The sequence below is a fragment of the Gopherus flavomarginatus genome, chromosome 14, assembly GCF_025201925.1.
Source record: "Gopherus flavomarginatus isolate rGopFla2 chromosome 14, rGopFla2.mat.asm, whole genome shotgun sequence".
NCBI classification, from domain to species: Eukaryota; Metazoa; Chordata; order Testudines; family Testudinidae; genus Gopherus; species Gopherus flavomarginatus.
Window position 1 is genome coordinate 28,280,200 of NC_066630.1, and position 27,040 is coordinate 28,307,239.

Genomic DNA, 27,040 nt, shown 5'->3' on the forward strand with positions numbered 1-27,040 from the left:
GGCACACTGGTACCGATGCATTTCATCTCTCTGTACTCCAGGAGACGTGGCAAACTTCTGCTTTTCAGAGCTGTCAGTCTATCATGTTAATGAGCTTTGCATTCATCAATTATTATGTGAAAGACCATCTAGCCATCTTGTAATGTTACTGGAACATTCATTTGCTTCTCTGGAGAAGGTTTGGTAGCCCTATGCAAATTACTTTTTACTGTTTTAAGGTCAGCTTTTCCATGAGAAATGCAAGTATTCCTGTGATCTTAGTCATGTTGACAGAGATCTAGCTTTCTTTCTTTCTCTCCTCTCCTCTCCTCAGATTTTATACTCTACCTTGAGTAATGGACATTTTACACATGTGAAAGACATAACAAATTACAGTTAACAGTGTCCTGATGCTTGAATGTTGTTGGACACCTGGTGCCAGTTTATCTGGAACTGTACTATACCAGCAAAGACTATGTTTGTTCCCAAGTAGTTCTTAGCATGCCACAAAGGTTAGCTCTTGGTACTGGGCTCCATGACTAATGCAGGGAAGATTGCCATGCTATTAACTAAGCAGGGCATATCCTCACATAAAGATTGTAGACAGTATGGGACAGGGAACTATTAATATGTGGCAAGAAACCAAGTGTTGATAGTTCTCCCTTGTTCTCCGAATCAAAGCTTTCTAACCTTGTAAGCTACAGGCTGGGAGAAAGGTGAATCTTTCATTTTATGACCAGATATAAAAGAATCAGAAATGCAAGAGTTAAGATGAGAGGTCTAAATCTGAGGTGAATGTGATTTGGCTTTTAAAGGGGCTGGGAATGTTTGTGTAATATGAAACTGTGTTTCCACAGTAGAGTGTGGGGCACTTGGCAGCTTTCAGACGGGCTTGTTACAACAGAGAGAAGACTGCCTTTGAACTCAGCAGGGGATGGGGGTACTGTTAACTGCTGTAGGGAATTGGTTTCAAGTCAGCAGATCAACCAGGTATTTTGAGCTCTATCATGCTGAAGCTATTTGGGGCTGTTTATTTTACTTACATACAGTGGCTTTTATTTTAATTGTGCTGTAACTTTTCTGCTTGCCTTTTGTGACTCTGGTTGACTCGGATTGCACAGGTCTCGAGAGAAAGCAAGCGGTTTGCAACCAGGTGACTGGAGTAGGTCAAAGTGCATCTTTTTTTCTTGATGTGGTGTTGCTGGTTTTCTTTATATACATTGATTGTTGTAGGCTTTCTTCAAGTCACTCTCTCACTAGCAGGAACACAACTAAAGTAAGGATCAGGCAACAGCATATAGTCTGTGGTAAGGGATTCTTCACTCTCCGTTCCGAATCAAGTTCCATTTCTGTAACTTCGGTAGCATGAAGAGGTACCCAGGGTTGCCAAAGTTAATAATGTACATTAAGTATCTGTGTCAAGAGCAAGTTTTACCAATGGGGGTTAATACCATGTGTCCATTTTGTATAAATGGCCACTTCTGATTCAGTGACATGATGCCTCATACTGTGGTCTGTTTCTGCCATCTCTTTATTTTCTCCCTGAGTTACATTGAGTTTTTCTTTCTGACTTTTTTTTAGTGGGAAATCTTATATTCTGTTTTAAGAACTTCAGCAGGCAGCTTTCTCATACTTCTGTATTTTGTACAAGTAAAAGTAGAAAGTGTCTGTCTCATTCCAAGAAGTTAAGCCCAATGGTTTTAGGAGAGGAACCTTCATGTCATGAGACTCCAGTGCAGTGAACAGAAGCTTACAAAGAACAAATCCTAAATGCCTCTCCCCAGGAGAAAGGAAGGAATAAAGAGAACTGCTTCTTTTTTACAGAGAAACTGAGCCTCTTAGGCAAGCACACCTTTTGCTTTAGGTAATCAGTTGCTCTTTGCATGTTTCTTAGGAATTGCAATGTGATGTGTCTGTAGAGGAAGATAACAGGCAAGAATGGACCTTCACACTGTATGACTTTGATAACAACGGAAGAGTCACACGTGAGGTAAGCAGAGTATAGCTGCCCCTTTGTGTACAGCATCTGCTAACAAGAAAAGTGTTTTATAACAGGAACATTTTTTTCTCCTATGAAGTAAACATGTCCTGCCAACTTCAACAGCAGTTTCCATGGACCCTTCCCTCTCAGAAACAACCCCACCAATAGTTTACTGGTTTTGGAATTACTGTACCACCTTTTAAGCTGGTTGCTGTTTAGTGTCTGGGACTAGCCTTTAAAAGAAATAGTACTGGCATTTGAGGGGGGCCAGGGGGAAATCTGAAACAACTGAATCTCCAAACACATTGTCAAAACAAATCCCTGCAAATGTACATTGTTCAGTCTCCTGCCCTACTTTCCATAGTTCAGCTAACCAAATAGCAAGTTTGCTTTTGAAATTTTGTTCCCAATAGTACTGACTGTACCATTCTGTCCCTTTCGTGAGCGTTGGGCAGAGATCTGTGTTGCCATCTCTTTCAAATTATAGACTCTCCCTCATAAACCTTGTGACACTTACTGTAGCACAGCAGTCAGTGGCTATTGGTAGAAGAGGTATTCATACTAAGATTTTCAGGATGCATTTGTGTTCCTAATAAATAAGGGAACCCATCACAGTATAAGAATATGGACAGAGTGCAGCCATTTTTTTCAAAATATACTAACCAGAATGAATCCCACTTCACGGAAAGTGTTTTCTTCTTTGAGTGCTTGCTCATGTCAGGTGTGAGCACTGCGTGCACTATTGCTACAGATTTTTCCCTTAACGGTATCAGTTGGGCTGGCTCTAGCGCCCTCTGGAGCTGCATGCTTAAGTGCCAGTATAAGGGGCACTGCCGGCCCCATACCTTCTCAGTTCCTTCGTACCGCTCACTTTCTTCCATTCCCACCAACCCCAATGGGGCACCTATCAGCTCTGGTGTCCGGAAGCCAGGGGAAACAGGGTGCATCAGGATCCTTCTCGGCACCAACTAGGGGCAAGCCCTACCTGATTCCAGTATCCCTATTGCTGGCACACCACTTGTCCCCAGCACCCTGCCACTGCATGGAGGAAGAAGCGGGTACTACTCCACCCTGGGTGCCGAGAGAAGAATCCTCTTCAGAGAATGTATTGGCATATCATCTCAGCAGATCCTTCTCCTCTCACCACGAGTGATCCCATCACCCGGAGGTCACCGGATTCATCTTCCAAAAGTGGAGGCCTCCCCAGGTGGACTTGTTTGCCACCAGGCAGAACAGAAAATGTCATCAGTTTTCTTAGCTGCACGGGCACAGCCCGAGCTCCCTCTCTTGTTGCCTTCCTGATCTCATGGGCAGACCACCTACTGCCTTTCCCCCAACTCCCATGGTTCACAAGTTTCTTCTAAAAAAATCAAACAGGACAAGGTAAGTGTTATCCTGATAGCACCAGCATGGCCATGCCAGCATTGGTTCGGCACACTCCTGGATCTCTCGGTGGCAGCTCCACTCTCGCTCCCACTCAATCTGGACCTGATTTCACAAGACCGCGGCTGCTTACTTCACTCGAACCTCGCTCCCTGCACCTAACTACATGAATGCTGCATGCCTGAACAGGACTTTTCAGAACAGGTTCAGCAGGTCTTGCTAGGTAGTAGAAAGCCTTCCACAAGGGCTACGTACTTGGCCAAGTGGAAACGTTTCGCTTGTTGGGCTTCCGAATGTGATCTCTCTCCATCTCGATCTTCCCTTAAGTCTATCTTGGACTATTTGCTGCACCTAAAACAACAGGGCCTGGCCCTCTCATCTATTAAGGTGTATTTGGCAGCAGTCTCAGCCTTCTAGCCCCCAGTGAATGGCAGCTCAGTGTTCTCCCACAAAATAACAGTCCAGTTTCTCAAAGGGTTGGAAAGACTCTGTCCTCAGGTTTGCGAATGGACCTCCTCCCCCATGGGACTTAAACCTGATCCTGTCGAAGCTCATGTGCCTCTCGCCTCCCCACCATGAGCCATTAGCATTGTACTCCCTGCTATATCTCTCCTGGAAGGTTGCCTTCTTGGTGGTGATCACCTTGGCCAGAAGAGTCTCCGAGAACCTTACACGCATCATAACCTTACATGGTATTCTTCAGGGACAAGGCCCAACTGCACCCCCATCCAGCCTTCCTGCCAAAAGTGGTGTCACAGTTCCATAACAACCAGGCAGACCTACCTGTTTTCTTCCCAAAATCTCACAAGACCTCTGAGGAATGATGGCTTTATTCACTGGATGTTTTAATTTGTTAGAACTAAACCCTTCCACAAATCCACACAACTCCTTGTAGCAATAGCAGAAAGGATGAGAGGGCTACCTGTATCAACCCAAAGGATCCCATCCTGGATAACCACCTGTATTCCAACTTGCTATGATCAGGTGAACGTCCTGCCTCCAGCCATCATAACTGCTCATTCTACAAGAGCCCAAGCTTCGTCAGCAGCATTTCTTGTGGAGGTCCCAATCCAGAGCACCTGCAGAGCCGCGACCTGGTCTTCGGTGCATACCTTCATGTTCCACTATGTCATTACCCAACAGTCCCGAGACAACGTCACTTTTGGAAGAGCAGGGTTGCTATCAGCACATCCATAAACTCCGAGCCCACCTCCTACGGTACTGCTTGTGAGTCATCTAGCATGGAGTGGACATGAGCAAGCACTCGAAGAAAAAACAATTACTAACTTTCCATAACTGTTGTTCTTCAAGATGTGTTGCTTAGGTCCGTTCCGTGACCCACCCTACTATTGCTCTGTCGGAGTTACAAACAAGAAGGAACTGAGAGAGTGCAGGGCTGGTGGTGCCCCTTATACTGACACACAAGTGCATGGCTCCAGAGCACACTTGAGCCGGCCCAACAGATACCACTAAGGGAAAAATGTTCCACAGTGATGCATGAGGTGCTTACACACCTAGCATGGAATGGACATGAGCCACACATCTCAAAGAATAGTAGCTACGGAAGATAGTAACTTAGATTTTTACTTAGATTTAATGCAATGTACCATCACTGGTATTTGCCAAGTCTTATTCCTTGGCTTCTGTGTCTATAAACGATCAGCTGCAGGCTTCATTCTCCTTTTGCTTTTAAGTCAATACCTTTAAAAATTAGCAAGACTTGAGTGAACAGGACTAGGAAAAATACTGAGAACTTGGAAGTAATAGACAAGAAATAGTGCTCGGAGTTGTCCATAAGACTGAAGTGGAATTTCTTTTTGTGTTCGCAGTCAAACTGTCTGCCAAATGAGGTTATTGTGCTGGTTTTTGAGAAGAACCATTATTAAGATTTATTATTGTATATTATGGCAGCACATAGTGTACTCAAATGAAATCTGGAACCCAGTGTGCTAGGCACTGTGAAAACACATAGTAAGACACAGTCCCTGCCCCAAAGAACTTAATATCTAAATAGATATGGGGCAGGGGGAAGTATTATTCCTATTTTACAGATGGGGAGCAGAGGTACAGAGCAATTAAGTGACTTGCCCAAAAACATGCAAGAAATCTGAGGTAGAGCTGGGAATTGAACCCAGATTACCTGAGTCCCAGGCCTGTGCCTTAACCACAAGTGGAAGAATACTCAGGGATGTCCCTTATGCCCATGGCTGGAATTCCCATTAATGTCATCAGGAGTTCCATGTGCTGAACATGCATACAATAATTATCTATGATTTTTGTGGTACGCCAGAGAGCTTAATTTGCTTGTACATAGAGAATGTTTTGCAGCCAAATTCTAACTCTGCCTACAAGAACAGACAGCATACTAACTGAAACCAAATCTGTGCAAGGACTGAGGTCTGGAGTTTGCTATATTCAGTCCTGAATCTGTGCCAAATATTTGTCTTTTAGCCCAAGGGACCAAGTAGGATGATAATTTGCAGTTCTTCACGTATGACCATGGCTAGAAACCAAAACTGTATACCAACGGAAAGCTTTCCAACTGTTTACAACACTTGTTTTTGTCCCAATAGGTTGCAAGATTCTGAATCTTAGAATTGTCATTTGGATTATCCATCTTACTTGTTGTATAATTTTAATGGTCATTCTTACATAAATAACTTGAGATAGAGACCTCAGAAAGCTAGGAATTCCAGTTTTCAAATGGCCTACAACTTCTCAATCTAGTGGGTCTTGAGATATGGCTGTCATAATAATGGGCTTGATTCCTCGGTCTGATGAGTATCCTGCCCCAGATCCAGCAACACATTTAGCACATGCTTAACTATGAGCATGTGAATAGACCCATTAAAGACAAAGGACACATGCTTAAAGTTTAAGCATATGCTTAGTGCTTTGCCGGATCGATGACAGAATGGTCAGAGCATTGCAGGATCAAGCCCAATGTGAGGAATATTGTTGCCTTCTGACAATGCTCGTTTGGCAGATCAGTGCAAATGCTTTCCGGACCAGTAAACTTTTCCAAACAGTGGTCCAGAACTGGTGATCAAAATAATATCACCACTCCCAACCCCCATTTGCTGTGAAGTTTTAATTGGAGTAGTCCTGGATTTGTTGTTGTTTTTTAATAGTAGGATAACATTTTATTTCATTCTGGAAAAGAAATTCAGAATGTAATCTATTGTGTCCAGGTGTTTGGGCCCTCCATCTTAGAGTATCTGACTATCTATGAAACATCTCCGTTTAGTTGGCAAGCTAACCATGTTGTTGTTTTGTAAAATGAACTTTGTACGATCACAGTGTTGCATACTTAGTCTGAACACAATTCAGAAGGCCCAGGGACAAGACTGTGAAAAGAGATCTAGTGATTTTGGTAGCCATAGTTTTTCAGTGCCAAATGAGACACCTTTAAAGGGCCCCTGATATTCAATGGGTGGGGATTCAGCAACCTTTACATCTCTTTCAGATGTCTCAAACTGAACATGCAGAACAGTAATTGCTTTTGGAAATCTTGGCCCTTATGTCCAGAAAGTTTCTAAATGATATATACAGTGTGAAAATGAATTCAGTGAAAATCATTTAGATGGAGTGCAACTTTTGTTAATGGGCTAAACATCTTTTGTATTAAAATGACTGTATTCATTTTGAAAATTGTAAACAGGATGGGGATTTGGGAACTAGATAAAATTTCCCCAGGGTTTTTCACAAAGACAGAACTTCATGAGAGTGTTAAAATTCCATCTTAACAGGATTTCCTCTGGATCTTAACATCTTCTGAACTTAATGTGGCTTTGATTTTCCTCTTGAGACTGTTATGGTTTGTTGCTTGGTCTTTACAATTAGAAGTTCAGATCTAGTCATGCTTCTCTGATATGATATCACCATGTATTTTGGAGTATAATTATTGGGATGGCAAATTATAAAATTAGCATTCGGTATCTGTACTTATAATATTGTTCTTAATGTTCTGGCAGAAGAGCATTTTATAATCCTTTTGGTGTGTGGGGAGATAACTTTCTCTCTAATGTGGATATTATAAATCTTCACTAATAATGTTTCCCTTCATTCTATAAGCCATTAAGAGTCCGATTTATTATGTACTGTAGGCCTTTTGAGAACTGACAGCTGCACCATAATTATCTTCACATGGATATTTGTAATTGGACTTGAAACTTGATAATTGAACTAATGTGTTGTGATCCATGAGGTTTTATGTTGAGCTCTCTGAATATAATTGTACTTCTGAAATGCCAACCCCTTTTTTCTGCTATCTGCTCTGTCTCATGAAGGTTTTTGGTTTTTGTCAGAGGATGGTCACATAATTGTAAATGTTCAAGAAAGTCAGTTATCAGGAGTTAAAAGCAGAGGTTTTTTTAGACTGAATGCTGGGTGGTTACCAAATGATGCTCTTTCAAATCCCAAAGATAAGCATTTCAAAAATGATAAATTAATATAAAAAATTGATGTTGCAATAAAGGAACCTACTATCTGTAATGCTGGCAAATCCAGACTACAAACAAACTTCTAAATAAGACATTTGTACTTTTCTCTGTTAGATGGAAGGGGAAAGAATCAATACAAATATTTCTCTTCATCTATTTTTAACACTTAAGTGTTCCTTGACTATTACTTTAAATACCCAGTTTGCTCTCGCATTCCCTACTTTTTTCTTTTTTCTTCTTTTTTGGCCATCTTTCCACATATTCCTCTTGTCAGGAGGGTGAAGGGTTGTTAAGTATTTCTGCATTCAAGACTCAGCCCCACACTTGTGCTCATTAGTAGCGCTCAAATCTGACCTGGAAAAATGACAGAAGAAGGCACCTGGCCTCTGGGGCTGGGGGTTATGTTTTTGAATTAGTCCTTAACCTTGATCTTGTAACTTGCTGGGGTTTTGCTACTTTTGTCACCATTTTGCTACCCTTGGTGCAACTCCAGCTGTGGGAGCAACTCCAGCAGAGGGAGGAGGAGATGAGTTCTAATGTGGATGAGGTATTATTGCTTTTACCAGCCTGTTTAGAGCAAATCTATATAAAAATCTCAGCCGCAGCTGGCACCTTGTCTACACTAGAGCTCCCACCATTGCTACCACAGCTGGATTTGCACCAATGGGAAATTTTAAGAAAAAGCTCACCGTAGACAAGGTCCTAATGTTTGATAACTCCTTCAGGAGACCCAGACACACGTCCTCTCGTCCAGGTCTTTCACAGCTTTGTTTTAATAGTCACTTATGAAATTGGATGACTGTTCTGGTTCAGGGTCAAACTAATTATTTACCTTTTACTTTCTCTTCTCAGGGCACCCCTCTATTTAATTAATTTGGAGGGGAAAATACTCCTTGTCTGGTATCCAGAATCTCTGACTAGACCTAACGCTGACAAGCAGATCTGAGACCTGGAAATACCAGGAAGTACTGTCCCTCTCAGTTTGTGCCAATTAGCATTCCTTAGAAGCAAAAGATTAGTACTCTGAGCGAAGACTTCCTCAATCAAAAGGTGCTCTGAATGGAATGAATGCATAATATCTGAATGTCAGTTTCTGTTGCTTTTGTTTACTAAACATGTTAGACTTTCTTAATGTTCTCAACTACTACCAGCCAGTATCTTATCAGTGAGTCATTAATTGTGTGTGAGAAATGTTTGACGGCACCATGTCTGATAGAGCTATATTAACTATACACTTTGTAATAATTCCGAAGCAAACACTTTATGAAAATCCTGTTAACCATTACTCTTGTAAACATACTTTTGTAATCAAGCTGCCTTGTCCATAAAATACAATTAAGTGAAAAATACACAGCAGTTAATACGTTCTCACCTTGGAAACCCACCTTGGAAACAAGCATATTCTGGGCATGGCATATACCAACTCTTAAAACAGTTTTAAAAAGCTTTGTTTTTCTCTGATAAGAAGAAATTCTATAGCCTAATTTTTCTTACATCATAGTAGCAATCTCAGTACATAATTTCAGTAGGTATCTCAACATGTTAACTGAAAACCATCTGAAAGTAATTTATATTGACACAGCCCCACCTCCAAATTCTTTATCTTTGCTGGCATAATGAGAGCTGGTTGAAAAATGAGGAAAGAACTTTGTGAAAAAATTTCATGTTTTTTCCTTTTCATAGCAGTCAAAATGAACTGGGGCTTTTTGTGAATTTTTACACCATATTTTTAATGTAAATTAATATAATTGTTTTCATATTTGGAAACCATTTCAGTAAGTATTTTGGTAAAAAAAAAAACCATACAATTTTGCAAAAATGAATTTTTTTTATAATGGCAATTTTTCACAAAAAGTTTGTTTTATTGGGGGCATGGGGAAATGCCATTTTTGGATAGAAAAACTTTTCATGCAAAAAACTTTGATCGGCTCCAGGGATATTTTCCCTGCCTCAGGCAGTTTCTAAAATTGTGGTTTGTATGGCAGGGAATTTAGTTTTTTTGGTAATTGGACCTGCAGAGCTCTATGGGACTGTGATGTTTCTTAAGCATTTTTGATTGTGCGCCGGAAGAGAGAAGAAATTAACTGGTTGTCCCTGACCATTATCCTTGGTTCTTGACAAGTTTCTTCAGGCGTGGACAATTTCGCTGATGTGCTCGATAGCTGGTGTGTGGAATGTAAAGCTGTGTCGACATCTGTAGATAGCTATTCAAGGGATTTAAAGTCAGATAACAGTCATGCTCCAATAGTGAGCATAAATTGCCCGGTTATCATGGCATTTACATGAAGATGAAAATTCTCCTTGGAGAAAAATGTAAGGCACGTTTGGAAGACCTGTATAGGCTTTGTAGCATATATCGTGATGGGCCTAGTGCCAATAATTTGGGAGAGAAGTGAGCCCAACAGTAGCTACCCTAGAGACAGGGTCATGGAGAAACAGCTTCAGTCATAGTTCAAGGCTGATGTCCTGCTGACAACTCATCCTGAGTCTTCAGTCCCACAAGGTCACCTCAGGAATTTGGATGATTCTGGGGATCTCCTTCTTGTGAAGGAGGTACTATCAAGCAGTCAGGAGGCCAAGAGGTCTGTTTGCTAGAGGCAGCTCAACCAGAAAGTTTCCAGGGCAATAAAGTTGGTGGTTAAGTGGGCTGGTTTGCCCATAGGAGAGTTGTCAGTGTACAAGAATTACAAGACCCCAAATAAGGAGCATGAGTAAATGAATCCCTTAATTAAAATGTTGGTGGTGATATGTAAGAGACCGATGTTAAGAGTTCGAAGAAGTGGATTAGGTTACATAAGGGTATTTCTAATCTTGATTGACTGGTTCATGCCCATCTGAAGGGTGTTTTCATTGAGTTCCCAATTGCAAAGAAGTTCTTATCCTCATGGAGGGAATTAGATATCGAAAGTTGGGGAACTTGACAAAATGCTAAAGGCAGCAACAAAATAGAAAAGCAAAATTTTAATGGGACTGTTGTGCAGTATATTAAAATGCCTGGTGGCTGGATAGACTGAAGTAATTTGGGATAATTCAAACCCACTTAGTTGAGAGTTGCAAAATTTTCTGATCTGATATGGGTACAGATATGTTGCTGGCTCAGAGAGTACATGTTGTGCCTGTATTACATCTAGCCTGCCTTGACAAGGCCTTGGACTACTTCCTAAAATATTGAGTAAGGAGTTTCTTGGGAAAGACCAAGACAGTGGAAGAGGAATAATAGGGACCACATTTGTGTTGGTGGGGGAGTTAGGCAGCCCTCAGCAACAGAAACAAATCACTTAAAAAGCCAATGGAAGTACAGAACTTCTGTCTTTGCATGTTTCAGAGTAAAATGAGAGTGGTTAACAAGCAAATGGTACAAGCATATAGCATACTGGAACAAAAAAGGGGGATTGGGTTGTTGGGGACAAATGTGTGAGCGATCACCAAATTAAAATTGGCAGTACACGAAAAAGTTACCTGGGTTGGTTATCCGTATCCGAGGAAGGGAGAGTGTAGTGGCAGAATACTTGTTGGGGAATGAAACAATAAGGTCTCTGTTCAGCAAAACACTTAAATACGTGCTTAAATACCATTAAAATTAAGGATGTACTTAAGAACTTTGTTAAATAGAGAGTTTTTATTGCAGCTGACAAAAAAAACCAAAGACAAGACAGAGCCACCACTCTGTGTGCATAGTATGAGGTATCTGTGTGCATAGTATGAGGCCTTCCAAAAGTTAGTTTAGGAAGGGGGTAGTTCAGTGGTGGCTCTGTCTTGTTTTTGTTTTTGTTTTTTTTCGTCAGCTGCAATAAAAACTTCAGCTTGTAAAGCCTTCTGTCAGATGCTGCTCTTTCTGTTAAGAGACTTTCTAGTAGGTTTGGGTAAGTTTCAAGACATGATGAAAATGTGAGAGGAGAGGGTGAGTGAGATATTGTCTGTCAGTCAGTCAGTCATTCCCTGATGCGGACTTTCAGGCATGGGTTCTTGTCAAAAGGATGGAAACAGGCCACCAACACAGCTTATGACAACCCTTATACCTTTGGGGAGGAAATACAAGAGAGATTTCTGTGGAAGGAGTGGACAAGCTGACAAATTCTGCTCTATTTCTACCAGTGTAAGGGCTTGATCCTAAGCGTTGAAGTCAGTGGGAGCAGGATCAGACCCTAAATCTGGAGTAATTCCACTGACTTGTATAAAGTTGTAAATCAGGGCAGAATTTGGATCTTCTACATTAGACCTTTCAGGCTAGAAGAAGTGGAGCTTCATCTACTGTAAATCATTTGCCTTAATCATAGTTTCAAAGTTTCCCTGCATGTTACACTGAAAGGAATATGTCTGTTAACTGTAAAATATTCAGTGTGTGCAGGAGGTAAGTATTTGACTGTCTCTTTTAATGCTGGCTAGATAAAGAGGCGTGTATATTACATCAGGTTAAACTGATGTGTCTGCTAGCATACACCTGGGTGTGATTTGAGGCTACATTTCTAAGGGTTTGAACCCTGAGTGAATCCTATAGGATTTAAGATCTTATTGAATGCAAGAACTAAGTCTCCATCTTCTTCAGAACCAGTTTTGTTATATTTAACAAAGGTGCCTGGAAAAGGCGTAGTTCTAGGATAGGTTTAGGGTCAGAGAGACTGGTAGATTAATTTATTAGAAGTGTGTTCAGTGGGACCTTTAAAGCCTGCTGGGCTTGATATACTTTGACCCTAGAAAGGTGTCCATGACAGAACTGGCTAGTACTGACATAAATAAATAATAAATGTGGGTTAGTTCACTCAGAGAATTGTCTCCATCTCAAGTAATGAGCAAAGTACTAGATCTCTTACTCATCTTAGCAATAGCTAGGTAGTATGGAGTAAGGACATTTGTGTGATGTTAACGAAGGCTGACTGGTTTGGGTAAATATGAGCTGACTTGCAACACCAAACGCAAAAGGGGCTATGTTCCACCCGTACATTAAGTAAGAAGAATGGGGATTCTCTAGTCCTCCTGTAGGAGACAAATGGATTATTTGAATTTAGTAGTTCTGCTTCTGATCAGCCTCTGTTCAGTAAAGCACTTAAGCATGTGCTTAAGTCCCATTTACGTCAGTGGCACTTACTGTAAAGCATAAACGTACATGTTTTGCTGAATACGGATGGACTTAATCTCATGCTCAAATAAATGCTTGGCTGAACTAGAGCTATGGAGAGGAATTCTGAATTGCCCCTACCCTTGCAATTTCTAAAGCTGTCTTAATTGAATTATGAAATATGGTTTTTTATCTCACCTATTATGAGAACTGCGTAATGGTGATGGTAACCTAAAGAGAGGAATATATTCAGATAGGCCTGAATCTGAACACGAGATCTCAGCTATTCTGAACTTTGGGTAAGTTCAGATCCAATTCTAAATGTTGTGACGCAGGCCTTACTCTGTAGTGGGTTGACCCAAAACACCCTTGTTGTTTTGAGAAATTTAGATCAGTCTGATCTCTCAAACTCACCAGTAATGTGTTCCATGGAATCTCTAGATATCTCTGCCCTCTAGATATCAAAAGGGAATCACAGGAAGCAAACATCGTCCTGAGGCCTGGATTGGTTATCTATCATGTGATGTGGAAATTGTGGATATGGGTCCGCTTTATTTAAAAAAAATAAGGAAATACTTGTTTGGGTCATGCAAACTCTGTTTTCCATTGCTATATAAATAATAATTTATACCTTAGCTGTATTTATGACAATAGAGAGAAACTGGTAGGGGAAACTGCTAGTTAAACAGCTTGTGGTGTATGTTTGGAAAACCTGCGTAAACTTGTGTTTTTTCTAGGGTGTTTTGGTCTATTCTGTCCCATTTCAGAACATTTATGTCATTTGAATGTAAGGAACGTGGAAGAAAAGAGTCATATACTTGAAACACTTCTTTTATAACTTTCACCTGATGTCCTGAGATGGGATGTATTTATCTGTAAATCCAGCAGGGAAACATGGCTAAGAATATGTCCATCTGAGAAACAGAAGACATGATTCAGTGAAGCTTGGTACTTCTTCAAGGCGCTGAGCACCCTTAACTCCCTTTTGAATTCAGTGAGATTTGAGAGTGTGTTGGCACCTGATTGGTCCAGAATGGTTAAATTGGTCAGTACCAAAAGAAATGGTTCTTTACCTGTTTTTACAATATTATTTTTCTGGTTGTGTTTCAATTCCAATTGTAGGACATTACAAGCTTGCTTCATACCATCTATGAGGTAGTTGACGCATCAGTAAACCACTCCCCTAGTTCCAGTAAAACTCTGCGAGTGAAGCTTACTGTGGCACCTGATGGAAGTCAGAAGAAAAAGAGTATCTTACTAAACCCTGCTGGTAAGCACGTGCCATATGCCCTGTGAAATATTGCCAAAACGTTTCCCCTCAAAGATTTCAGTTCACATTTCCTAGTAGAAAAACCAGTTATAGAGACATTTGAATCAGAACAACTGATTCTGGGCGTGTTGTAATTTCTAACTGCCCATTGGAGGCCTCAGCTGTGGATGCTCTAACTTAGGAGTCTGTGTTTGAAATTCATTGTTTCATTTGATTATTTCTGATTCACAGTAGTTACAGACTACAAGCTACACGAAGGTTTTGTCTACACTAGAAAGTTGTACCACTTTAACTATATTGGTATAGTTAAAGTGATACAATCCTCATAGTGTGGACACAGTTTTATCGGTATACAAGTGCTTTATACCAATATATCCTTTCCTGTATGGGAAGACGAATAACTATACCAGTATAAAGCAGCTTTATATCAGGGCTGGTCTACACTACGGGGGAAAATCGATCTTAGATACGCAACTTCAGCTACGTGAATAACGTAGCTGAAGTCGAAGTATCTAAGATCGAATTACTCACTGTCCTCACGGTGCGGGATCGATGTCCGCGGCTCCCCCTGTCGATTCCGCAACTCCGTTCGGGTTGGTGGAGTTACGGAATCAATATAAGCGCGTTTGGGGATCGATATATCGCGTCTAGATGAGACGCGATATATCGATCCCTGAGCAATCGATTGCTACCCGCCGATATGGCGGGTAGTGAAGACATACCCTCAGTATAACTGCATCCATACTATGCTTTGGCTGATATAAATATGTTGGTTTTAAAAAAATCACACCTCAGCCAAAATAGTTATACCTGCACAGCTTTCAAGTTTAGTCCAGGCCTTAGGAAGGCAACTGGAGAAAAGAGAGAAATACATCACTGCACCTTTAATGCATGCTATACAATATGTAGATCTGTTTAGCCCTTCCAGTTAATCAATAAATACCTGCTAATCTTACAGTCGTGGCTGATGTAAATTGATCAGTTTAAGTACAAATATTGGACAAATCCTGTCATCAGATGCACAAGGGTGACTCTCTTAGCCCTCTGAGGGCACTGTGGGCAATAGATTCTGCCTATAATGTGTTACTCTAAAGGTACGTCTACACTACCCACTGGATCAGCAGGTAGCAATCGAGCACAGTGGTTTGAGCATTGGCCTGGTAAACCCAGGGTTGTGAGTTCAATCCTTGAGGGGGCCATTTAGGGATTTGGGGATTGGTCCTGCTTTGAGCAGGGGGTTGGACTAGATGATCTCCTGAGGTCCCTTCCAACCCTAATAATCTATTATTCTATCTATCGGGGATCGATTTATCGCATGTAGAGTAGACGCGATAAATCGATCCCCAATCGCTCTCCTGCCGACTGCTGAACTCCAGCAGCGCAAGAGGTGGAAGCAAAATCAACGGGGGAACCGCAGCCGTCGATCCAGCACCACGAGGACGCAAAATAAGTAATTTTAGTTCGATCTAAGATACGTCAACTTCAGCTATGCTATTCTCGTAGCTGAAGTTGTGTGTCTTATATAGATTTCCCCCCACCCCACATTGTAGGCCAGGCCTAACAGTCTTGCACATTAAAAAATTACCAGGGCTTGTCCACACAAAAGTTGCACTGCTTTAACTATACCAGCATAGTGCAGAGGCAGTTATACCAGGTTAAAAATTCTTCTACCAGTATAGCTTTTCTCATACAGGAAGGGGAATAAGCTATATCAGTATAGACACCTTTCTAGTAGTATAACTTCTCCATGCTAGGGGCTGTATCAATAAAACCACACTCTTCATCAAAACAGTTGTATCAGTGCAAAAACTTTGGGTACACTAGGCCCCATAGTATTATCTTGATTTGAACTAATAAAGTAAAATTTTCAAAAGCACCTTAAGTGACTGAGGAGCCTAAATCCCATTTATTTTCAGTGGGACCGTAGGTACTTTTGAAAATGTTCCCCAAGGAACCTAAGTGATTTGGGCACCCAGCTACCATTGAAAGTGAATAGGACTTAGGCTACTAAGTCATTTTGTCACATTTGAAGTTTTTGCCCATAATGAGGTATTATGGATTGGTGCAAACAGCAAGCCAATAATGAATCTCTGTGTACTGCTGCACATTTGCCAGACAGAATAATATCAATAATATGAAATAACTTTCCTTTTTGGGGGTGCAGATTTGCAGAGCTCTAGGCACAGAGCTGAGAGCAAAGCCAATGAAGAACTGAGAAGCTCTGAAAAGAAGCAGCGGGCTTCTCTCAGGTAAGTGGAATGAACTCTTCATCCACTCAAAGGAAGGAATTGCTGAGCTGGCAATGGGCCAACCTCAAAAGGCTCATCTGATGCTATTTTAGTCAGAGGAATCATGGGACTTTTCACCTTGAAACAAACAGCAAATTCCATGGGATTACTACTGAAGTAGGCTTTCCTGTGGCACCCCTAGCTGCTCGTGCGAGTCCATATCCAGGAAAGCCTAGGAAGCTAGCTTTAGTGAAAGATGTTATTTATGTCTCTAGTTTCTAGCCATACAAGCTTTGCTTTACCATCTCCTACCTCTGAGAACCCATTGGAAGGTTTGGGTGAACATTTCACTTAAAAGAGCACCAGTTGAGCATCTCAATGAAAAATGTCTTTGCTTGTGTTTTGGCAAAACCATACCTTAACGCCTTCCCCACCCCTCCCTCCCCGTTGCTTGCAGTTTCCACCCCTCTCCTACTATGGTCTGTTTTTCTTTTCCCTTTGTGCTATCCAGCTATTCCACAGAATCCTTGGGCAGGGACCCTGTTCTCTGACATGGCTTCTGTTATTACCATGCAGTTCAGTGGTGCTGTATACAAAATGAGAAAGAACCTTAAATTGAGAAATTAACATTGAATAGTGATTGCTTTGGAGCCTTATCTCCCTTCAGGTTTACTTAGGCCACATTAAGAAACGTGATTCCATTAGACCAAGGAAAGATGGGTGGTGATATTTTAAAACCCCACCACTAATCCTAGGTGCTCTTTTAATGGATCATGATCACTAGGGTTGTCAGCAGGGATTGATCCCTCAGGTACATTAGCACCCAGGCCCAGATCCTCAAAGATATTTATGTGTCTAACTCCCATTGCTTTCAGTAGGAGATAAGTGCCTAAATACCTTGGGGCTGTGGGCTCAAAAGCTTGCGCCCCTACTACTTGAGTTAACGGAGTATTTTAGCTGCAGCTAAGTAGCAGGCTCTTACCACTATGTGGGCCAGCCACTGGACCAACACATTCATTTCTATTTCTATAAATATAAAAGTGCCTTTTTCGGGCACTGGCCTCATAAGCAGAGTCTGAAAACACAGCCTGGTTTCAAAGAACAAAAAGAAAACCGAACCACTATAACAGCAAAAGATCAGCCAGCTGTCTGAGGTGAGGAAAAACTCCCACTCTCTCCAACCATGATCCCATGCGCTTAACCAGCATATCACATGCTCAGGTGTTTGAGCACTGAGGATGGCTGACCTGATTAGTTCACACAGAGGTACTGAAGAGAAATACAGTTTTTCCTTCCCTTTCCAGTCGGCCCAGAAGGACCCATGCCTCCCTTCAGCTTCTTCTGCTGAGTGGGCTTGGGTCTTAGTTTAATTTCCTCCTCTCAACTCCATTCCCTGTAAGCACGAGAAGATGGCTTTCCCCCCAGTGGGCAGACAGCTTCCAACCTATCTCTACTCTGCTTCCAGTCCTACCTCTTTGGCCACGTCCAGACTAGGGGAGGAAAATCGATCTTAGATACGCAACTTCAGCTACGTGAATAACGTAGCTGAAGTCGAATTTCTAAGATCGAGTTACTCACCCGTCCAGACGGCGCGGGATCGATATCCGCGGCTCTCCGTGTCGATTCCGGAACTCCGTTCGGGTTGATGGAGTTCCGGAATCGATGTAAGCACGCTCGGGGATCGATACATCGCGTCCAGACTAGACGCGATATATCGATCCCCGAGCAATCGATTTTAACCCGCCGATACAGCGGGTTAGTCTGGACGTGGGCTAAGTTAACAAACACTACCAGTTCTAGTCCTTGCTAACACCTTGTTCCATATCCTGGCCTGAGCTCCAAACCCGGCTGCCCCTCTTCTGCTACCCTCCAGTCTAAGAAAAGCAGATGGGAACTGGCAGTAAAGAAGGGGAAAGCCTCCCAGCAAAAGGAAGGGAGGGGAGGGGTTCTTAGCAGAGGAGCAGGCAGAGTTATTCCCTCTAAAAGACTCCCAACCCATCTTGCCTCCCAGCAGCCAGAAATAATTCCTCCTCCTTGCCACACAGTCCCCTTGTGAAACTCTAGCCCCTTAGGAAATTAGCCAGTCACTGATTAATGTTCACCTACAGATTAGCAAGATTCCCAAGAGTTGATGCTTTCATTGTAAATCTTCAAGGAAAATTAGCGCAGGGGCATTTGTTTTTTGTTTTTAAGTCTCAAGATGCTCTTCACCACTTGAAAAAAAAAATCTGTCGTTTTTTTTGTGGATTCCTGCCTGTGTGACTCAGGGTGCATCCATTTCCAATGAAGAACAGACACAGTAGTTTTTTTTATGCACAGCTGCAGGTACGGTTGCAGCCTTCTGGAGATAAGATAAAAAAACCTATTTGAAGTCTCTCCCTGAAGGAATGCACAATATTAGTTTGGATGCCAATCTAGAATAGGCCTTGTTCCTCTGAAAATGTCTAGTCATGTCATTGGCAAGGTTAGCAAAGAGAAGCATGTATTTGCCCCATTTCACATCTTCCACCTGCCTTATAGACAAATGCTGCACTGAACATCAGAATAAGTGATAGTCAGTTGAGACAGATCTGTCAAGGGCAGATTTCAAAGCATATCTTACTTATTTTATTTATACAGTGAACAAAAATCCTCCCCTTGCAATTCAGTGTAGAAGTGTTATTTCCGTTGTTCAAATGGCTAATTAAACAAAAAACTTATAATCCTGTAATTTTCATATCTCCTAATATAGATCCACTGCTTTGGACAAATCCTCTCTATGGTCACATGTTTGGGTTAGTATGAAGTTGTCTTAACGTTCAAGCTAGGGCGAAAGGGAACTTTAGTTGGGGCTGATATGCCATCGACACAATATTAGTGATTGTTTCTTTGGCTGCAATGCAAAAAAAAAAGTTCCAGTTCTGTGCGTCCTTGACTTCAGGAGTATTTTTCTCAGGGGGATGTACTTCCTGCAACAAATATGCCAGCAGGGGGAGTGTTGAAGTTCCTTGGGGGGTGCAGGGTGGGGGCAAAAATCAACTGGGCCTCCCTTCTCTGGATTCGACAGAAGTACTCAGAAATACTCCAGAGCAGTGGATCCAGATTCAGAGATGAAAATTACAGGCAAGAAAACAAATTCTGCCTTTTTACTTGTGACTCCATACAGTTTGTTTTTAGCACAAAAGCTCTCTCTGGGCACTTGGTTGATTACTTGAGCAGGCAGTTCAGGGTGGAATTTCCCCACCCCCCTTGAAAATACAAGTCCATATTAGTTGTAGTAGTTTGAATGTATTTGCATGAAGAGACATCTTAGCTGACTTAAGATGTAGAGCCCATAACCTGTTCAAAATCTGTTTTTTCATCTGAATTGAACAAGGTGCTGTTTCTGAATAGGACAGGGCTGTATTCTGAATGTCAACTAATCCCATTTGAAACCAACAGTCAGACTTGAACCAAATGTGTTTTCTATGGGGCAGATTCTCTGCTCTGCTCCCTTTTTATCCCTCTGCCACAGGATGCAGATGGTCCCTTGGGTACCATTGCCAGCAGGCTCATGTTAGAGCCTTCCTAGGCAATTCTAACCAGTGACCAGGGCTAAGCAGAGCATCAGGCAGCCAACACTGAATTCCTGAGAATCCCCTTTCTTCCTGACACCCTGCCAAATGCGGACACAGCAAAAAATCTGGCCTTTGTGTCTGTTACAGGAATAAGCCCAAGTTTCTGTGCACGTTGGCCAAATGGCTAAGCATGTGAAAGTCTTCCTCATGCTCAGCAGTGGCAAGGGGATTGCCTTTAGAGTTGCAATGAAATCATGTGTGAGAGGCATATATTTTCATGATTTCACTCTCCTGGGAATTACAGGCAAGAGTCTGTTAATATCCAAGATGGAACTGATAGGGATGTCCCTGCCTGTAAGGTGGGAAAAGTATTCTGGGGGTGGGATTTCATATGTTGGAAGCTATGGGCTAGAGCTTCTACCTGTAGTGCTAATGCACGTATTCAGATCAGGTATCCAGATTTATGATTGGTTTACCCAGCATCTCTTGCATAATAATAATAGCACTGACAGCGAGAACTCCATTAGCAGGCAACTTCATGGTTTGGCTGTGTTAATGCCACCCCATTTCTGTTGCTGTTTCTACTTGCTTTTGGGCAACAGGGAAAATACTTATATAAAACAAGGCTTTGAAATATCTTTCCCCTCCCCCACAGATACACAGTCTCCATTGGTACATATTGGCTTTTTCTCCTCCTCTTCACCCAGACCTGTTTAAGCAATTTAGCCCTGGCTTGTTTAAATGTCATGTTCTCTCAGACCGCAGCTTTCAGGAAATGTCCTTTGCAGTTTCCTGACCTACACATTCGTGTTGCTGTATCCCCTGTTCTGTTATATAATGGCAGGACTCCTCATCATAGTGATGCTTCAGAGTTTCAGAAAAGGGTTTCATATACTGTTCAAAGACATTAGCAAATGTCTCTTTCTCAGACACACACATTCTTACATCCTGCAGAAGATTAGAATCAAGTGTTTGATGCCTGAATGCTTCCATGTATGTGCAAAGGAGCAGGAAGGGGATGGATGCCAGAAACCCTAGTGGTCAGAAATACTGAAAGTTCTCTTTGGCAGTGGGGCACATCTCTCATCAAGGTGTAATTGCTTCACTGTGTATATTTGCATTGTTGAATGTCATCTTACATGTAAGAAAGCTGTTAGAATTCAGGGCTGTGATGGTACTAGCATAATTTTTCTCCATTGTCTCAGTGAGGGATGGAATTCATTACAGTACCAAAAAACTGGTTCGTCGGTAGTTCCATTTTGGACAGTTTTATACAATGATGCTGAATTGTGCTGGACCAGAAGCAGTTATTCCTATGCTGTATGAACCATACAGTTTCTTCAGTGCATGCATGCAACTTCCATTGATCTCCACAAGCTGTGGCAGATCAGCAGCAATATATGGCACTCTGACGAAGTGGGTATTCACCCACGAAAGCTCATGCTCCAAAATGTCTGTTAGTCTATAAGGTGCCACAGGATTCTTTGCTGCTTTTACAATCCAGACTAACACGGCTACCCCTCTGATATATGGCACTCGTATGCCAAATCGTAGCTGCTGAAGCTCTTTGATTTGTGTTCCTACAAGTTAAACTGCCATAACTGTAGAATTCCACAAAGATCCAGATGACGTTTGTATGGTGTATGGGCTGATTAGTTATCAAAAGCAGAAAAAGCCTGGTAGTTTCCTGTTCCAGTTCTTTCTGACACGCTACTGCAGTGGCTTCTGTCATACCAGGGTGTAAAGGTGACTTCAGCACCATATTCCAAACCTTTAAAGTTTCATGGCTTTCCAAGCAGGCAGTGTTACATGCAAGAATATTTGCATATATTAAAGCAATGTAAACTTAATCCTCCAAATGAATCTGACACCCTGTGATAGATTGGGGATTTTTATCAAGGCGGCTCTCTAGGCTATCCCTACTGAGACACCAACCTTACACCGGGCACAATCCTGCAGACTGCAAGGTGCTGAGAGATAAAGCTTAAATGCTGTGCTGAACTGGGGCCTGAGCACTCAACACCATGCAGGACTGAGCCCTTATTTTGAAACCAGCCTGAAATTCTGGCCTCCCACTGATATAAGTAGGGTTTCACGGAGGTGTAAAGGAAAGCAAACTCCCTCCCACGGTCTCAGAGATGGAAGTGCCGCCCTGAATGATAATCCGTGATTTAATCAAAAAAGTGTTTTCCTCATCCCATTTGTTGCAATAGAGAAATTGTTCACATCTGGACGTGGTGAATTAAACTGTTCAGCATTGTTGGCTACAGTATTGTAAACCTCTGCTTGATTTTTTTTCCCCCCTCATAAACAAATGGTATTTCAGATATTCATTCTCAGGAAATAGTTCTGCTATAAATAAAGTTGCAAAGCTGAGCAGGAAAAGGAGTCAGGATTATGAAGCCAGAGGTTGATCTGACTTTATTAAACGTATTTTGGCAAAAAGCAATGCATTATCTCAGATTTTTTCCACTGACACCTTCTCCCCCAGTTTCTCTTTAGTAAATACACCTGCCTACTTCCCTGAAGCAGAACCACATGAACATTTAGACCATTTATCTAACACCAGACTCATTCCAATGCCTCCCTGCGGAGCTGGGAGCAGCCATGTCAAACAGCAGACTTTCCTTTTGAATGGTTTGGCCCAACTACAGACTCTATGCAGTACGTAATAAACCCTTATGGTGTTTTTATCTGCTTTTGTGTGAAGCAGATTTGAAAGTATCCCTTTTTTTGCAACATCATGGAATCAATGTATAAGAGGGAAAGGAGAGTCGACACAGGGCTATACATTTAGCCCATTGGAAATCCAGAAGGTCAGACATTCGTAGTGTATTTTTGCAAGTTACTCCTATCATTTGAAAGTGTCCAAGAACTTTTGGATACGAGGTGGCAGTAACAATTTGAAGAAGTTTTGCTGAATTTTCATTTTGCTTCCTGCCCACAGGTATCACCCCAGTGACAACGCTCCTGAGCAAAGCGGGTGCTATCGCCATTGCGTGGATGAGAACATTGAAAGGAGAAACCACTATTTAGATCTTGCAGGAATAGAAAACTATACATCGAAATTTGGGCCAGGTAGTATACAAAATGATTCTTCAGACTTTTGTCCCAGTTCTGTCTTCAGCTACACGGGCTGAATTGGGCCCACTGAATTTAGAAATGAGCATGTTGTATGATTGATCCATTGCTATTTACTGAAGATGGGCTTGGTGAGCAGTGTTCGAATCCAGTTTATTAGGACCAAGGCAAAATCAGGGCTAGGCTTCGATAATGCAGGCCACATCTGAACTGGAACCAGAAAATAGTTGCTTTCAGATTTTGGCATCCAGTCCAGAACCTAACCCCCCCAGATTCAAAGGGGTTTGGACTACAGTTTTGCCCTGCCTCTGTATTTTACTGTATCAGATGACATAATTTTGACACAATCTAGACTGATGTCCAAGAAGGAGAGTTTGTCAAAATAAAGTAAGTGTCAGGGCTGGGGCATGGGTAGCATGTCCTAAGGGATGGCACTGGGTGCAAGCCAAGAGTCCAGGGTCAAGGAGCCAATTACCAAGAATCAGGCCAAGTTGGAACACTAGGAGATCAGAATCAAGAGACAAATAGAGGACAGGGATCAAGAGTCAGTTATCAAGAATCTAGGGAGGCCACTTGTCCAGTTTTGAACTGGATGGTCTTCTTTTGAGGTGTCCCCTGTCTGGTTTTGTCCAGTATTGGTCAGGGGATGCCATTTTTAAGAGCATGCCACTCTCCCCCCTACAATGTGATCTTGAACACATCACGCATGTGAGGTCACGCCAGTGGCGGCAGAGTGGCATGCACTTAGAGATGAAGGCCCCCCCCCCCCCCATGTGGCATGACCTCACATGCAAGGTCTCCTGGCAGAGGTGGGGTCACACAAGCGGAGGCAGGCCCATGCCATTCCCAGAAGTACTGGAATGTTTGGAATTCTGGGAACATGTGAGTGACCACCCTACATGAGTCAGGACACAAGGAGGTCAGGATCAGAAGGCCAGAACAGGTAAACACCGGAGCAGCAGTCCATGGCAGCGGGAAGCTCAGTTATACAGCCATCTTCCTGTTCTCTCCTCTGGGCTTCAGCCCTTATTTAAGCCAATCAGGAACCATGGCAGTCACCCAATCAGCATAGAGATGAGGCTTGTGCCTTAGTTCAGGTTCCTAGATCCGTGGTCCCAGCTGCTGTCTGTGAGATTGCCAGGTAGAGGATTCATTGAATAGTATTTAATAATAAGACTGTGACAGGGTCCTCTGGCTCCTGCCTCCGCTTCGGTTCACAAACTGCTCAGAGACCCTTGTGCTTGTCAGACATCTTGTGTAGTTTATTTACACCACCTTCAGACTATATACAGCTCTGCTCCAAGTGTCCTAGGGAGTCCCCAGCTTCTGTAACAAGCAGCAAAGGGTAATCTCTCTCCTCCCCCTGTTGCCTGCTTTTTCCCCTTCTACTTCATTCCTGTGACTATTTGTAGCCTCTGCCTAATGGGTTAATTGGCCTGCCAGTTCTGCTCCCCCCACAAATTAGGCACAGCTCTGTTTAACCAGCTCCATTCTGCGTTGTTTGATTGGAGCTGCCGTGATCAGAGTGCTGGCTCAACCGTTCTTGCCTAGCACTCTGTCACAAGGACTTTTAAAACTTTTTCTAAACAGCTACGGGTATAATTACGTTCACTTCCTGAGGAAAATTCCACTCTGCTGATAAACTTAACCCTGCCAAGTGCATGCTGCTAATTAAAATTTGAAATATTAGATAACTAACTGTGTTTGTTCTTTTCTAGGATCTCCTCCAGCAGCTCAGAAATATGACCCACCAAATAGAGTGGTGAATCAGACTAGATCCCGCTCTCATGAACCTGAAATCTTCCATGCCCAACACAGGAAATCTCAAGTGGTGGACCCCAGCCACATCAATTTGGCTGATGCCTCGTACGCCAAGATTGCAGAAATACAACAAAGGCTGCGCAATCAGGACTCAAACAAGCACTTTGTTAGGTCTCCCAAGGTCCAGAGCAAAAATGTAGCCTCTGTTCACCCTGGAAGGGCAGTAAGGAATAAACCTCTTCAAGGTGCATCCATGCCAATGGCTTCCCCAACTGCACGGGTGGGCCAGAATCTTCCTTACCTCCCCATGCAGTCCCAGCAGGCTCACAAGAAACATAAGCAGAGGGCAAAGGAGAATCATCAAATGTGCAAAACCTTCCATTCTCCGGGGACAGTTGTGGAAAAAGAGCAGGTAAGAGACCTGCCCACAGTCATTTTATATGAAGGCCAAGTTGGACAAATGATCCAGAGACATGAACACCATCACCACCATGAGCATCACCACCACTATCATCACTTCTACCAGACATAAAACCGATCCCACCAACATCATCCAGGAATCCCCCCATATGAAGGAAACGCCTTCCTGTGACTTCAGACTAAGGCATTATTATGATTAATATTATTGTTACTCCATTAATATTCAGCTAGCGTATATTTTAAAAATTATATGAAACCATTAAAACTTACACTATTTATATGTCGTGAAGTTGCATAGCTTACTTAACAACTTGTTGATATTGGTTTTTAAGTGGCTAGTAAAACAACAAACAGCCATAGCTTTCAGAGCTGTGATTTAATGCAGGTCATCAACGCACTTCCTTTACAAGTACTTCCTTCATTGTATTAGAAAAAGATACTTCAAACAACGCTGCAGACATATAGCTTACCAGTCTGCCATATGTCGGCTTATTGCACACAAGCCTTTTATCAGGGGAGCAATGTTCAAAGGTTTGGACTCCAGAAATACTCAGAATAACAGAAAATACAAACAGCTGCTACCTCTAGTATTATTCAAATTTTATTTTCTTTTTACTGATTGTAATGTGCTACAAGGGGATTTTAATATACTGCATTCTTGTAGCCTGTTTGTGTTGTACTTTCACTATCTTAATAATTACAAGGAAATATTAGCTATATTTGTCAACAGAGCTACATTTTACAACTGATACTTTCTTTTTGCCTTCAAGGTTCTTTACTGACTCAAGTCCAGTCTGTTAGATATTGAGTAGTATTTAAATATACATCCTTTTTTCTTTTTTTTACTCTCCATTCTGCATTGGGAAACCATCTGAGAGGAAAGAAAAGAGGTGGATATGAACCCTCACTAAACCTTAATGCTTGGGCCATAACTAGCATTCGTTGTTTTGTTTTGTTTTTAATCCACAATTCTTTGTTTTGAAAAAGAATTGGAGGAAAATATACTTCTCACTTTAAATGTTGGCAAATATATATACATAAAATATAAATAGATAAATATATATATATATATACACACACACACACACACACACACACACACACACACACACACTCTCTCTCAGGTACATTTTCTTGTGTTTTAGAAATCTGTGGTTTGAATATTAACATTATTTTTTAGGTATGGTATAAAACACATACCCCATGGCATTTTCTTGGGTGCCTGCGATTTGTGTTTCCCCAGCACCTACAGCTTTGCTCTGCTCCTTTTTCTAAAGACAATTCAACATGTAAAGAACGCTGCTCACAGTCATTCTGGCCTCTACCATTCTTTTCATATCAAAGGGCTTCCATTCCACAAAGTAAAATGAGGCAAGACCTATGAGACCATTATAGGCTGCTGAGAAATTTAAAGGTCAAATGCAAATGGGAAAAAGTGTGACAGAAAAAGTCAGTAAATCTGAGTTTTGCTTTCTGTGAGGCTCAGATTTGAAGTACATTTGTACAGTGCAGGCAAAAGTGACTAAATAGCCACTGATCTATTGCTTTTGGAACTAAAAAGTAGAGTTCTGATCACATAGAAATGTAACTGTTCTATCAAACGTATTTGCTTTTGGTTTTAGTTTCTTTTAATTATTTGTGTGTTTTGTCTACAATGTATAGTGTGAAATGTTACTATCCCACATTTCTAAGGGCCCTTTATGAATAGGGCACGTTTTGTTGCAACTGCAGTCTGGATCAGTTCAAGATGGGAGATTTCCCTGCTGCTGAGCATTAAAACTGTTAGAAGGATACTGTCCTAGGGAAGGACACAGAGACATCGACATTGAAAGAAAACAATGTGGAAAGCTTTGCCTTCTTGTGGAATTGGAGAGGAATCACTGCTTGTGGGTAATTAGTTCCA

The 27,040-nt window shown here is 41.9% G+C and overlaps 1 protein-coding gene across 2 annotated transcripts in view; it reads left to right on the plus strand.

Moving 5' to 3' along the window:
- The window catches only part of NKD1 (NKD inhibitor of WNT signaling pathway 1), a 153,639-nt gene extending 127,413 nt beyond the window's left edge, over positions 1-26,226 (plus strand). Inside the window, exons 6-10 of one of the 2 annotated variants that reach the window (XM_050922566.1) lie at positions 1,874-1,969; positions 13,964-14,111; positions 16,276-16,360; positions 22,823-22,953; positions 24,675-26,226. In XM_050922566.1, coding sequence (XP_050778523.1) covers positions 1,874-1,969; positions 13,964-14,111; positions 16,276-16,360; positions 22,823-22,953; positions 24,675-25,249 — 1,035 coding nt within the window. In that variant the 3' untranslated portion in view covers positions 25,250-26,226. The remainder of the gene's footprint in view (positions 1-1,873; positions 1,970-13,963; positions 14,112-16,275; positions 16,361-22,822; positions 22,954-24,674) is intronic. The other variant, XM_050922567.1, reaches the window with a different exon arrangement.
- Positions 26,227-27,040: the final 814 nt, after the last annotated feature.